Source organism: Aplysia californica, unplaced genomic scaffold, assembly GCF_000002075.1.
Source record: "Aplysia californica isolate F4 #8 unplaced genomic scaffold, AplCal3.0 scaffold00485, whole genome shotgun sequence".
Classification (NCBI taxonomy): Eukaryota; Metazoa; Mollusca; class Gastropoda; order Aplysiida; family Aplysiidae; genus Aplysia; species Aplysia californica.
The window spans coordinates 457,113-470,555 of NW_004797755.1; the positions used below are offsets into that span (position 1 = coordinate 457,113).

General features: G+C 37.0%; 1 protein-coding gene across 1 annotated transcript in view; it reads right to left on the reverse strand.

The window, feature by feature from the left end:
• Positions 1-303: 303 nt before the first annotated feature.
• The window catches only part of LOC101849560 (2-aminomuconic semialdehyde dehydrogenase), a 28,615-nt gene continuing 15,475 nt past the window's right edge, over positions 304-13,443 (reverse strand). Inside the window, exons 3-11 of the mRNA XM_005105676.3 lie at positions 12,479-12,679; positions 10,274-10,485; positions 9,062-9,228; positions 8,688-8,758; positions 7,530-7,634; positions 6,689-6,860; positions 6,059-6,172; positions 4,878-4,973; positions 304-2,759 (exon numbers count right to left, since the gene is read on the reverse strand). Of these exons, the coding sequence (XP_005105733.1) occupies positions 2,613-2,759; positions 4,878-4,973; positions 6,059-6,172; positions 6,689-6,860; positions 7,530-7,634; positions 8,688-8,758; positions 9,062-9,228; positions 10,274-10,485; positions 12,479-12,679 (1,285 nt within the window). The 3' untranslated portion in view covers positions 304-2,612. The remainder of the gene's footprint in view (positions 2,760-4,877; positions 4,974-6,058; positions 6,173-6,688; positions 6,861-7,529; positions 7,635-8,687; positions 8,759-9,061; positions 9,229-10,273; positions 10,486-12,478; positions 12,680-13,443) is intronic.

Consider the following 13,443-nt stretch of genomic DNA (forward strand, 5'->3'; position numbering starts at 1 on the left):
TCTCTCAGCTTTCGTCTTGGTGGCACATTGATGCGATACTGGATTTTGCACAATCGGCAGCTTATATTGCCACCAAAGTGAGCACAGTTCGAGTCTGTGCGTCCGTTTATGACGGGCACCAGAAATTTTAACAGAGGAATGTCTGTGGTGTCGCACACAAGTCGATAAAAACAGCAAATTTGGCTAAAAATTCCCCGAGGATTTCCGTGCAGCATGTGGTGGTTTTCCCCTTTAGGAAGCTTTGCAGTAAGCATTGGTAACCCATTTACACTTTCAGAGCAAAACATTTTGGAACATTCCTTGCAGTCTTTTTTTTTGGATTTAAAAAAAATCAGGGCTGTCTGTCAAGGTGGTCCTTAATTTATGTTGAAGTCTGTAATATTCTTGATTGTCTGGAGATGTACTGTTATAAATCCACAACACAAGCATCATAATCATTGTGAATGAAATCATGTTCTCTTCAAAATAATAAAAACAAAGAACCCAACATTTTTCTGCCAGTGGGGTAAATTTTATCTTGTATTTTCTTTTTGACTCAATACCTTTTATGCCCACTTCAGAACATATTTTTGTGAGGATTTTATTGACAAACGTTAGTGACAAGTGCAAAAAATGGTGGCCACTTTCACCAATTCCTCGCTTATTTTATCTCTAACACCAGGCAACTGCCCCCTCCTTCAATCACATATATCTCAACTTTTGTTCAAAATAGAAGGGCATGTTTTCACCAAACATGCTTTAAGAAATACCATTAACTCCATATGTCCCAAACTGATGAGCGCCCGGTTCCATTATGCCGTAACACATAAATCTCTGTATCACCAGTTAAAGAAAACAGACCATTTAAACCACGGTCCACACTTTTTTGGGGGGGGTGGGGGGGGGGGAGTGTTTTATGGCGCTCACAACTACATTAAGTCATATGAGCGTGCAGGACACATTAAACATTGTCATTTGGAAGGAAATTTTGAATTTTGTGGGGGTGGCAGTCACACACACTGAAGAAACTTTTTTGTTATAATAGCCTCCAAAAGGAATTCACATCATCATAAGCAAACAAACAATATTATAAGACTTCTTGTAAAGAGCAAGAAATAATTAAAGCTCAAAAATATGATACAAAAGGCTCGAAGAATAATACCATGTCTCCAGAAATGCAATGACAAGGAAATTAAGTATGAAACCTGGAAAGCCTTCTATATAACTTAGATGAAATTCCTTGTGTGATATGACTGAAGGCACAGGGAAACAAACATAAGGGAGCTCAAAAGTTGCAACAGATATTTGTGTTATAAAAATTACTTGGCACTGGAAGACCATCCTGGCTTTAAATTTCTAAGACTCACGATATACAATCAGGAAATAATTTTACTCTTAATTCATCCATCAACACAAACAAAATCAATTTCTAAAAAAACCCATCTTTTTTGAGTCACAAATCATACAAAGAGAAAAAGTGTGCCTTTGTGGCAGCACATAGAAAGAGGAATGTGGGAGGCTGCTTGCTTACCCTGTTCACACTATAAATTACATAGAATAAAGCCAACAATTCTAAATTTGGTATCAGTAAGACAAACATTACATTGACAATATAGTCATAATGATCTGTATTGAGATCACTACCTGGACCAAAAAAAATATGAAACACATTATCGCAATTGAATCACACATATTTCCACTGATATATGGGTCCTGGTTTTGCTGCTACGTACACGCATTTTTTAAAAATATTCAACGTGATAGCATACAAGTCTAGTGACTGGGACATGAGATTCACTATCAGTTCATTCCCATTTCTCATGGTAAGGCACTGTTCCCCATTTTCCAGAGCGATGACCCACACTGCAAATGGGTACTCGATAATTGACACAGGAGGAAATATGAGACAAACATAATTTGAGCGTCCAACATGTTTCAACACAAGTTCCCTCCAAAAGGAATGAGATCATATCTTCTCTGAATGCACAGACAGATCAAGCAGACATTTAATGAATAGGTGAATGAGCCCTTGATTACAAGTAGAAGGGAAAAGAGATTATAAGCTATCACTTTAATAGTAAATATTAAATGCCTCAATCAGATATGAACAACTTATACGGCAATGACTCTGGATAGATATTTTCATGGCAATGAAGGTGTCCCTCTATACCTTTCAGAATGACAGAGTAAAATCAACTCTAATGGAAGAGAGTAACTCAATCACAAAAAAGACATTAACACTGTTGTTATCCATCCAGTAGCTGATACAGAACTGAACAAACACTAATATAATGCCAACACCAGACCTGCCACTCTATAAAATCTAAAAATCAGAATCTCGAAAGGAAAAATTCGAGATCAGGGCGAAAAAATGTGATCAACGACAATTCATTAAGCTGACTTTAAAAATTTCCAGGGGGGTCCATAAATATAGGAAAGCAGAGTAAGTTTTAAGAAAAATCCGGAGCAACAGACAGAACAAAAAAAATCGAGACACATGTGATCAAAATTGGTATGCTTGAGATTTGGGACCAAAAAAAATCGGGATATCCTGATTAAATCGGGATGAGTGGCAGGTCTGCAACACCAACACAGCAGTAGATCACGGGCAAAGGGTGACGTCCCTCAAGGCTTTAGTGCTGGATGCAGATAGTCTTCTCCTCGGTAAAGAACTCTGTAGAATATTTGCCTCCCTCGCGCCCACTGCCAGACTCCTTCACGCCGCCAAAAGGCATATCCAGGCAACGCACTAGCCAGCAGTTGACCCACACAGTGCCAGCCTAAGACAAAAAAGTAATGTAATGAATTATAATTTAATAATAATAATAATAATAATAATAATAATAACAATAACAATAACAATAATAATAATAATAATATTAATATTAACAAAAATAGATCATTGGTCAACATCTGATGATGACAAATTCATCTGCAGAGAAGAACATTTCTTGAAAAGAAATTATAGAAGAAACAAGGAATTAGATGATTGGGCTTCTGCAATGGCCAATGAAACCAATTCTTGCAGAGAAGGGTTTGCCATATTTTGAGCATTTAAATACCTTAAAAACTCTGACGATTTCATTATATTTTTTGTACAGTGAGGCAATTATCAAAACAGTGCCAAGGATAATTTTTTTAACAAAACAACCACTCCATCTTCATTGATTTGGTATTTTAAAAATATATAATGAGAAAGATTACCAGAATTCCAAAAGATTACACATAATAATATGCAGGTTACAGCAAGATTCTAACCAGACAAGATATCTGTGTCTCTGGCACAGAACTGGCAAACAAGCATTTCTAATTTTTTTGACATTTTAAGTCTCGCCTTGTCCCAATGCACAAGAACAATATATAGTGTAGTCGAAGAACACAAAATGATACCTGGTATAGCTGTTAAATCAGGTGCTCATCAAAATAATGAAATCGAAGAAGCAGGCATTTTCCCACCCATTTGGCAACTTTTATCAAATTTTTGTTTTTTGGCTCAACACCTTTTGTGTCCATATATAAAAACATATTATCATGTGAATTTTACGGAAAACCGTTGATTAAAAGCTCTAAATAAGTAATTTTTCAGTTATAAAGTACTTTCAAGCTTTTTAAGTGACCAAACTTTGGCGGCCATTCTCTCGCTAATTTTACGACGGAAATCAGTCGACCCAACCTCGCTCAATCACGAGTATCTCAACTTTTATTCAAGATAACTGGGGGGGGGGGGGGGGTTCTCCCCAGTGAAACAAAGGCAAATACATAAGCTTTGAGATGATACAAATAACTCCACATGCCCAAAAATTGACGAGCGCCTGATTCCACCGTGTCGTGACACATTTGTAGACTACACATCCTCACTAAGCAGGACACTCTATGTGCTTTATAATCTATATTATTACCCCAGCAGACCCTCTGCGTGCGGTCGTGAAGACTCATACCTCCCTTCCGCGCACATCGCGACCACCAGTCGTGATCCGACATGAGTGTAGAAACTATACCGCTGACATGATAATAGCCATTTTTTAAACTTCTGGTGACTACAGTCCACCAGAGCAACGTTTATTAGTGCCGATGGCAGCGCATTTCGCAGTCGGGGATCGGTTGGAAGTTTTTTATCGGCAATTTTCTGGGATATTGTTTACAGTTTTCAAAATGTCGGATTCGTCACCTGATTTAGACACAGATTTACCCAATATTTTTCTGGAATCGGACCACAGTGATAAAGAGTTAGAAGGATTAAGTGCTCAAATAAAAGATTTAGATCTACGTGTGAATGATGGGGACATTGTGTCGTAGATCTAGATCTAGCGAGGTTAAGCCCAGAAGGGGATGTCGATATTCCTGCTGATCTCCAAGCAGGCTGGACAAAAAATTATGAGGACTTTGATACCAACAACAACAACATCAATAAAAAACACATCTCACCAGACATAAGGGTAGTTCATTATTTAAGACACGTTTTTCCTTCTTACTGTAATTAGAAATTATGATAAATAAAAAAGATATGAGCTTTTTTTATAGCCATGTTGAAAATTAGCATTTTTCTAAAATAAACCTAGTACTGAAGGGAAGTAATGGTAAAAATGGCTTAGCACTAAGAGGGTTAAAACACTCAGAAACATGCATATAGTGAAAGTAGTCAAACACTAACAAACTGACCAGATCTTTTAATTTGCTGTCTATATAGCCAGGTAGCCATTCCCACGCGAGTGAAATGAAGAAAAGTCGCATAAAATGCCTTTCTCAAGGACACGTCGGGTCCCTGATGGGGTTCAAACCCATAGCTTTTCAGTTGCGAGTCAGACCATTACAACAGAACATTTTGCCGTTATCTCATGGCGCATCCTAAAGCAAAGGGGCAAACCAGGAAACTAAACAAGAGAATTGATGAAACTCACATCAATTTTAGGAGACACACGGTGCACACGAGAAGCATTCTCAGTCCACAGGCAAGCAGCAAGACCATATTTGACAGAATTAGCTCGGGCGATAACCTGGGGATAGTGTGAAAACAGGTTTAGAAATAGACATCACATTATTACAATGAGTTTCCGATTCTACAAAAAAAAGGGATATGTAAAGGTCGATCAGAAAAGAAACCTTCGCTAGATGAAGAAAAAAAACAAAGTGCTAAACTCCCTTTCCCAGCCCAAAAAAAATACTTTCATAATTCCTCTCAACAGCAGAATTTATAATGTCTTGAAAATAAAGTGTTTGTTTGACTAACGGTTTTACAGCACTTGCAACACAAAAAGTCATATAAGTGCTGAAGATCGGAAGTGTTACTAGAGAGCAGCATACAATGAAAAGGAAAGATAAGGATAACAGATGTTTGACAGAAAAAGGAACACCCACCAATCATCCACAAAATTAAAGACTATAACCAGTAAGAGTATTCATTTGAATTTGTAGTTTTATAGTAATGCTTTCAATAATTAAAATGAGACCATAGGCAATCCCCAAGAGAAAGTCGTTAATCTAATGTTTCACAGAGACAAAGTGACATTCTCCGAAGTTTGAGGGTACCAAACAGACCCAATACACACCAGCACGAGTTGCACCCTGTTTATCAATCTAATAAATTAATCATAAATGACATTTATATAGCACTTAACCCCAATTAAAGTACACAGGCTCTGAGCGCTTTACAATACAAATCAACGGTAACATAAAACGTTGTGTTCTGACAAAAGGAAAATCTCTCCAAATATTCATCTTCTTAATTCAAAAACATAAATGACTTCAGCTGACATTGAATGAATCAAAGGATCTCTCTTATAGTACTTGGCAAATAACACCACAAAAAAAACTATGCCCTTATGCACAGGAGTGATATTTTCTTTAATTTAAAAGCATTAAATTTCCATCTTCAAGTTTCTTTCCCCTAACAAGTCCAAGCTCCACCCTCAAAATCAGCAATCCGTCTCTCAACTAGCAGGGAGTTCGTCTTATACAAAAATGAATAAATAAACATGCACTCAAAAAAAAATTATAAATAAAAATGGGGTAGAAGAACTTTTTTTACTAATAAAAAAAAAGACAGTGTCACAAGAAATTATGTGTCCAACAAATAGCATACCTCTTTCTCATCATCAAAGGGAACAATGCAAGTCACAGGTCCAAATATCTCCTCTTTCATGCAGGGAGCTGCATCATCCACATCAGTGATCACAGTAGGACGCACAAAATAGCCCTGGGGTTTACAAAGAAAAGAAACAAATTTAAATAAAACATCTGTCTCCTCTTTCCAAGTCCATTATTTAAAAATAATGATTTTTAATCATCTGCTTTTTTGTTTCGTTTTAACGAAACAATTTAAGCTTTGACTTCCAGTTTCAATAACAATTAAACTTAATCACTTGTCATTGTTTTGTTTTTTCAAGTTATCTTTGAATGTTCTTACTTTTATCAAAACTGAAGAGTAAAGAGGAGCACATCGACACAACAAAACAGAAGTTTTCAAAGTAATCAGCACACATTGTAAAACAATGAAAAGCAATCATTGTACAAAATATGGAGGTAAAAAAAACCCAGTAAATGAAAGGCACCGTCAGGCAAGCACATAGCAAACATTTACATAGCAAACACACACATAGTGAACAGTACTTTGCATTTAAAACACAAACATAGAAAAACTCATACATTACAAGAAGATTTCTGCATCCCATCGATTTCACTATGTGCCTGCCAGACTTTACAAATTACTTACATTTTGACAACGAGGAGGAAGTTCAAGAGGTGTGATTCCATGCCCACACTTGATTGTTGCCCCCGCTTTTCTAGCCCCTTCAATGTAACCAACAACTTTCTCCCTGTGCTGCTGACTGATGAGGGCACCACAAAACGTGTTGATGTCTTTGGGATCTCCCACGGTGAGAGCCCTGAAATAAAGAATGGGGTGTTTTAATGTAAAAAGATAGAACACTCTGTATATTAAAGTACCATCCACACTGATGTATATTATTGACACCTCGTGCCCCTTGTTTTCCAAGCTAAATAGAACCCGTGAGGTTGCAGTCCTAAAGGTAAAAACGACATTTGTAATCTTTTCAGATGTGCCTCCATTCCTGAAGTATAAGTTTGAAAATTAAAGAGACAAAAACATATGAAAAAAATCATCCCTCAAACCACAGCAAGACATTTATTCATAAATGCAACATACCGCAGCTAGCCACATATGATGGGAATAGGCTGTCCTATAGGAGTATTGTGATCACTTGAAGGGTAAACATAAATATCACATTTATTTAGCAAAGCCATTTCTCAAACTCATGACTAGTAAAGCCTGTACAACAGAAAATACCTAAAAATAAGAGTCATTCTTTCATTATAGGCTTATGGTTCTGACCCTGCAATATTATCTTTGATAACATTATAAAAATTTTACATACAGAAGATGAGCAGCAAAATACACCATAATATTTTAAGCAAACAAGGATATAGTTTTGAAAGATGGTAAGATTATGGCAAGAGGTCATTGACTTCCTAGAAACTACGAAAACAAATAAAAATAAGAATGAAACCATGAACTTGCAATAAAAAAGACTTACTTGGCTTTTTCAACAAAGGCCTCCACAAACTTGCTGTATATACTTCTCTGAACAAAGATGCGGCTGGTGCACAGACAGATCTCACCCTGGTTCATAAAACTTGACCTACAAAGTATCGCAGAATAAATAACAAATTGCTAAATTATTGTATATACATTCACTTCTCAAACTAAAACTGTAATTGTAACAGGCCACAATATTACAGTAAGTGACAGCCCCATCATTGTACTATAAAATTTACTTTTTAAATTCAGCAGGTCATCACCTTCAACCGTCTGTAGCAGCCAACCAAGACAGTGTGTATGATTGGGATACATTCTCCTTTGGAAAGATGGAGATATGTGATAATATTACTCCCCAACAAGAGAATTGAAATCACACTTTAGTGCGCAATGCAAAGAGCCAAAATATTACATAAAAGACAGTTATCCCACCAAAATTACAGTAACAAAGTTATATCAATGTGAAACACAAGGAAGGAGGTCATCCTTATAATATAATACTCCTCTCCCACTAAGCATTGATTCTATAAACATATATAACAAAATTGTACCAAGCTCCATTTTTCCAGGGCTGTAAGTTATCAGCGTGGAAACCAGTTCTATTTAAAAATAACCGCTGCAATCCATGAAGAAAAACCACTACCAGCCTACGGAACTGTCACGCCCCCCCACCGCTGATTTATTCAATATGCTTTATCTCTAAAGACCAATACAATAATATCCAAAGCATTATAAAAATGTTCACAAACTGATATAAAAATGTTTACCACAAAGACTGCTGTTGTTAATAAAAATGTGCTTATACTATAAAAAAAAAACAATGGGAGAAGAGGACCACATCACAATAGAGCACCCACCAACAGCATTGAAAAAAAGGAGAAAATATCAAATTAACAGAGAGATATGGGGGAACAAAAGTAAAACCAACCATCTACTTGTTAATTGACTGACAGTAAATGTTTTATGTCCTGAGGAGCACAACTTAGACCATTTAGGAGGCCCGCTGCTTCAACCTTGTCTACTCTTTACAAAAGATCCCCTCATAGGAATAAAACTCAAGACACTTACAAGAAAGACTTAGAACCCAACATTTATGCCTCAGACACCACTGAAATCATCCACCAAAGTGCCACTATCAAAGCTTTGAAATACAAACCTTATAGTGGTCTCCACACATTTGTCAAAGTTGCAGTCATCAAATATTATGGCAGGATTTTTCCCTCCAAGCTGAAAAATAGTAAAAACAAAACAAAAAAGTTATCCAACACCAATTTTGGTAAAACTTGACACTGGAATAAACATTCAGGGTAGGGAGCAGATAAAGAAAGAACAAGGAAATTAAGAAAATCAGTCAAAGCACTCCCCTCCCTTAAAAAAAATATTTCAAGAACGTCTCACTAGGGATTCGAGCTATGGTAATATGAACTACAGTTCAGCATGAAACTAAAAGAGCAAATGTCATGCCTACCCCCTAGGAATATTAATAATAGAAGAACAAAAATTAACATAAAGAATAAGAAAAAAGCTTACCTCAAGAGAGAACTTTTTGCAGAGGTGGGCAGCGCTACGGCGAATGTGCTCAGCTGTGGCCGTGCCTCCGGTGAAAGAGACCAGGGGGATACCTGGATGTTCCACAATAGCTTGACCGGCGGTCTTCCCATAGCCAAAGACCAGGTTGATGACACCCTTGGGCAGACCTTAACAAAAAGACATAGGAGGCAGTCAGTCAGTCAGTCTTACAACATTGTCAACAAACTGAATCTTTAAGATGGTATTAAAGGATCCGAGTTATTATTTCTTCAATTTTGAATTTTCATCATTCTAGGACAAAAAATAGTAAATTTTGTAATGCAGAACTAAAGGCATTCCATCTTCCTGATATACAATAACATCAAAGAAAATTATATACTTTGGCCACATAAAGAGACACAGTAGTTAGGACAGGGACTTTAAAATGAAAAGTACCAGAAAAATGAGGTAGAGCATACCCAAAGAGACAAGAGTTAGGGCATCTTTGAACAACTGGAAACAAGTATCGCAGAGGCACGGCTCTAAAAATACTGCATTAAGAGGGGCTGTCTGGAAGGCTATGCTTTGAAAGTGAATTACTAACCAGAGGAAAAAAGAATCAGCTCAAAATATTAAAATCTAGATTATCTAAGATACCTATCCACCTTGAGGCAGAATGACTTACTTTATTTGAGATTAAGGATCAAACTCAAAAACATTTGTGAGGCATCGTGGTGTAATCAGTCACTCATCAAAATAATAAAATCGAAGAAACAGGCATTTTTCCTCCATTTTGGCAATTTTTATCATTTTTTTTTTTTTGGCTAAACATCTTTTGTGTCCATAAAAAATAAACTTCCATGTGAATTTTATTGAAAAATGTTGGAGTAAAAGCATAAAATATGTGTTTTTTCAGTTTTCAAGAAGCTATTGAAGTTACCAAACTTTGGTGGCGATTTACTCATTAATTTTACCCCTGAAAGCAGGCAACTTCACCTGCTTCAATCCCAAATATCTCGACTCCTACTCAAGATAGAGGCGCACTTTTTTCATTGAAAGCAAAGCAAATGAAACAAATGAATGAGCTTTCAGATGATAGCAATAACTCCACATGCCCAAAAATTGACCAGCGCCTGATTCCACTGCGTCGTGACACATTTTATTTGTTTGGTATAAGGTACGAAAAGTTGTAGATAATACAAACATCACTACAGGAGTAACTTCAGCTCTCACCTGCGTCCTGAAACACCTGACACAGCTTCTGGCAGGAGACAGAAGTCATCTCACTGGGCTTTGCTACAACCGTGTTGCCACACACTATGGCCGGGGCTAGCTTGAAGCTGAGCAAATAGAGAGGCAAATTCCACGGGCTGATGAGTCCAGCCACTCCCACAGGACACTTCACGGTGTAGTTGGTGGCATTGAAGCCAGCCTGGATCTTCGAGCTGAAATAAAATGATGAACTCTTCTTTTAAGACCATACCACAGTGGCGACTGGTGATGGGATGTTTGTAAAATTGTCAGCATTGATGTAATATTGCGTATTCTGTATTCTTTGTAGGTATATTTTACTTGTTTTAATATGTATTCATGTATGTATGTTGCCTACTATTAACCAAATTTACCCTCAGGGATCAGTAGTGTAATTATTTTTTTATTTGTTTAACTTATATAATAGTTTGGTGGAGAAATGAAAAGATGAAATGGTATCAATTCAACGCCTTTATCAACACTATTAGAATAATTAAGAGGCAGGATCTCCGAGGTTAACGTCCATCTCTGAAGGTAGTGAAAGGACCAAGCCAAATGGGAATACCTTTCCCAAGGACACCTCAGACCTAGCTGAGGCTCGAACCCCCGAAATCATAATTCTAACAATTACGGGTCCCGTAGCCTAAAACCATTAGGCTACCAACGCCTTGTTTTGTTGTGTCATTTTCACAGAAGTTCAGCACCATAGTTAATCATGATTTCAATAAAGTAAAGGCTTCTGTTACAAGATATCATGTATCTCAGCATATTCTAAGAATAGAATTCATGCCATACATTTCCTTTCTAAATTTTTTTTTAACCCCTCTTTTCAAGTTATCTAGTCCTATTGTGTCATCTGCTTTCACCTCCACATTCTCATCTTTCCCCCCCCCCCCCCCCCCCCCCCCCCCCATGCCACAGTTAGATCTACAATGCAGGTTGAGGAAACAGCAGTCGACTTCACTTTTGAGATCTAGCAGGGGAATGCAAAGAAACACTAAAACCAATGTGAAGGCTGTTCCAGTGCTACCACACATGTATCTCTTTCACATTTAAAATTCTAAATATAAATGTCAAACACACAGCTTAGATCATTTAGTTCGCATACTACTTCGACCATGCCTGCATGGGCCAACCCAGGCTGAGTCGAACACAAATTCCAACAGAGAGACGGAGATATTCGAAAAAAAAGTCCCCAATCAGAACTGACCTCAATTCATCTGCCTGCAATGGTAAACAGCCTAACCACTGCACCAGTCACTAGTTATCCATATTGTAAGTTTAAATTCTTGTTTCCCATAACAAAATGTTCACAGATAGAAGAGAAGCATAATGACCACTATGTAGTGATGGGAAAGCAGCCTTCAGAGGCATCTATGATTTTAAAAAAAGAAGAAAATTATCTACACTTCACACAAGACAAGTGTGAAGGCCATTTACTATACTTCCGTAAGCTGACAAAATGCTTTTTTTCATTTTGGCACCAAAATGTTTTATTTGCTAAATCAAAAGCCTGATCATTTACCCTACTTATGTGAAAACATCAAAGTGAAACTGGGACTAGTTTTTTAATAAATTCAAATTCAAAATTCAATTTTTAAATGGTTACGCTAACAAAAAAACTCTTTTTCTCGAAACTGCTGTGAAGATAAAAAGGCGTTTCGTCAGCTTACAGCAGTAAAGACAGCACTTTGGACAAAATAGTTCTGAAGCGACAACATATGGGCCTACTTCATAACCAACCCACCATGGCATTCAATGAAAGCTGTTATAAAGGCTTTTCACAACATGTCGCAATACATGGGATAGGAATACAAGGGATAGGGGAGTGGGGGCTGGGTTTAAAAAAAGGTACAAGACATTTAATGCAACCCCCATGCATTACACAGCTGTGAAAATGGAATTAGAGATATCAGCTTAACATAAGGGTTATACTCGCAAAGCTGTGGCATCTCCATTATACATATATACAGTTCACCTTTATCTATAACAAAACTAGACACCGCACAATCCAAATGTCAAAAATGAGCATGGCATTAAAATTACTTGTTCAAAGAAAAAGAAAAAAACACCCTTCAGGAATGGCTAAAATGTCCAATAAAATTAACACCTACATTGTTATCTAAACATGGGTGAACTGATTTTTAAAAACAGCATGTTCAAGAATAAACTTAAATCACTTCTCACCTATTGACATCATGCAGAGCATATGTGGCAAAATATCTGAAATTGTGCACAGTGCGGGAAATGTCGACTCTCTTGGCCAGCCACAGTGGTTTCCCTTGGTCCTTGGACTCCACTTCTGCTATCTCATCCAGTCTCGATTCAATCAGATCCGCAATTTTCTGCATTACCTCAGATCTTTTTTCCACCGGAAGTTCGGACCACCTGAAACACAATATTTCCTCCATAGAATCTAAGTTCACAAAAAGAATGAAAATAGAGCAATTTTAACCATACGAACTCAGAAACTGACATGGAAAAGATGAAGGGGAGAACATGTGGGACCTTGTTGAAGGGAAGAAAGCATGCGGTCTGTGGTTGCCATACACACCTGTACAATACTGTTAAGCCCTAAGGCTTTATCTTGAAAAAAGATATGCAATTTTTAAGGTGTCCCGCAAGCTCATTATGACCTTACTCAGTTGCAAGCACTGTAAAACGCTTACCAAAAAAATATTTTTAAAAAGATTATAAGTACACCAAAATTTTAACTGAAATTTTCACTGTCTTTGGTTGTAGAAAAAGATCTATCCAAACTATTTAGTGTGTGACAAGATTTCAGCTTTAAACCCATATCTCTACCCTATCAAAGTCATTTATCTTGAAAAAAGAAAAAAACATTAAGAGTGCCTGGAAGGAGTGTAGTACATTACTGGAAGGAATGTTTTACATTACTACAGCGCTGGAGTGGGGAAGATCATCAGCCAGACTTTCGTTTAGTTCTGAGGATGTCATCTTTGTTATTATGAGGGCTAGATGATCTGCTAATAAGAAAGACATAGCCTTTTTTCTCATCATAACTTTGCTTCAATGAAAAAGAAAATACAAAATGAAATGTATGTAGGCTACTAACTTCCTATTACTTTAGACATGTTTTGGAGGTAATGTCTAGTTTTTATTGAGATAAAGCAGAAAACTGAGGGGAGGGG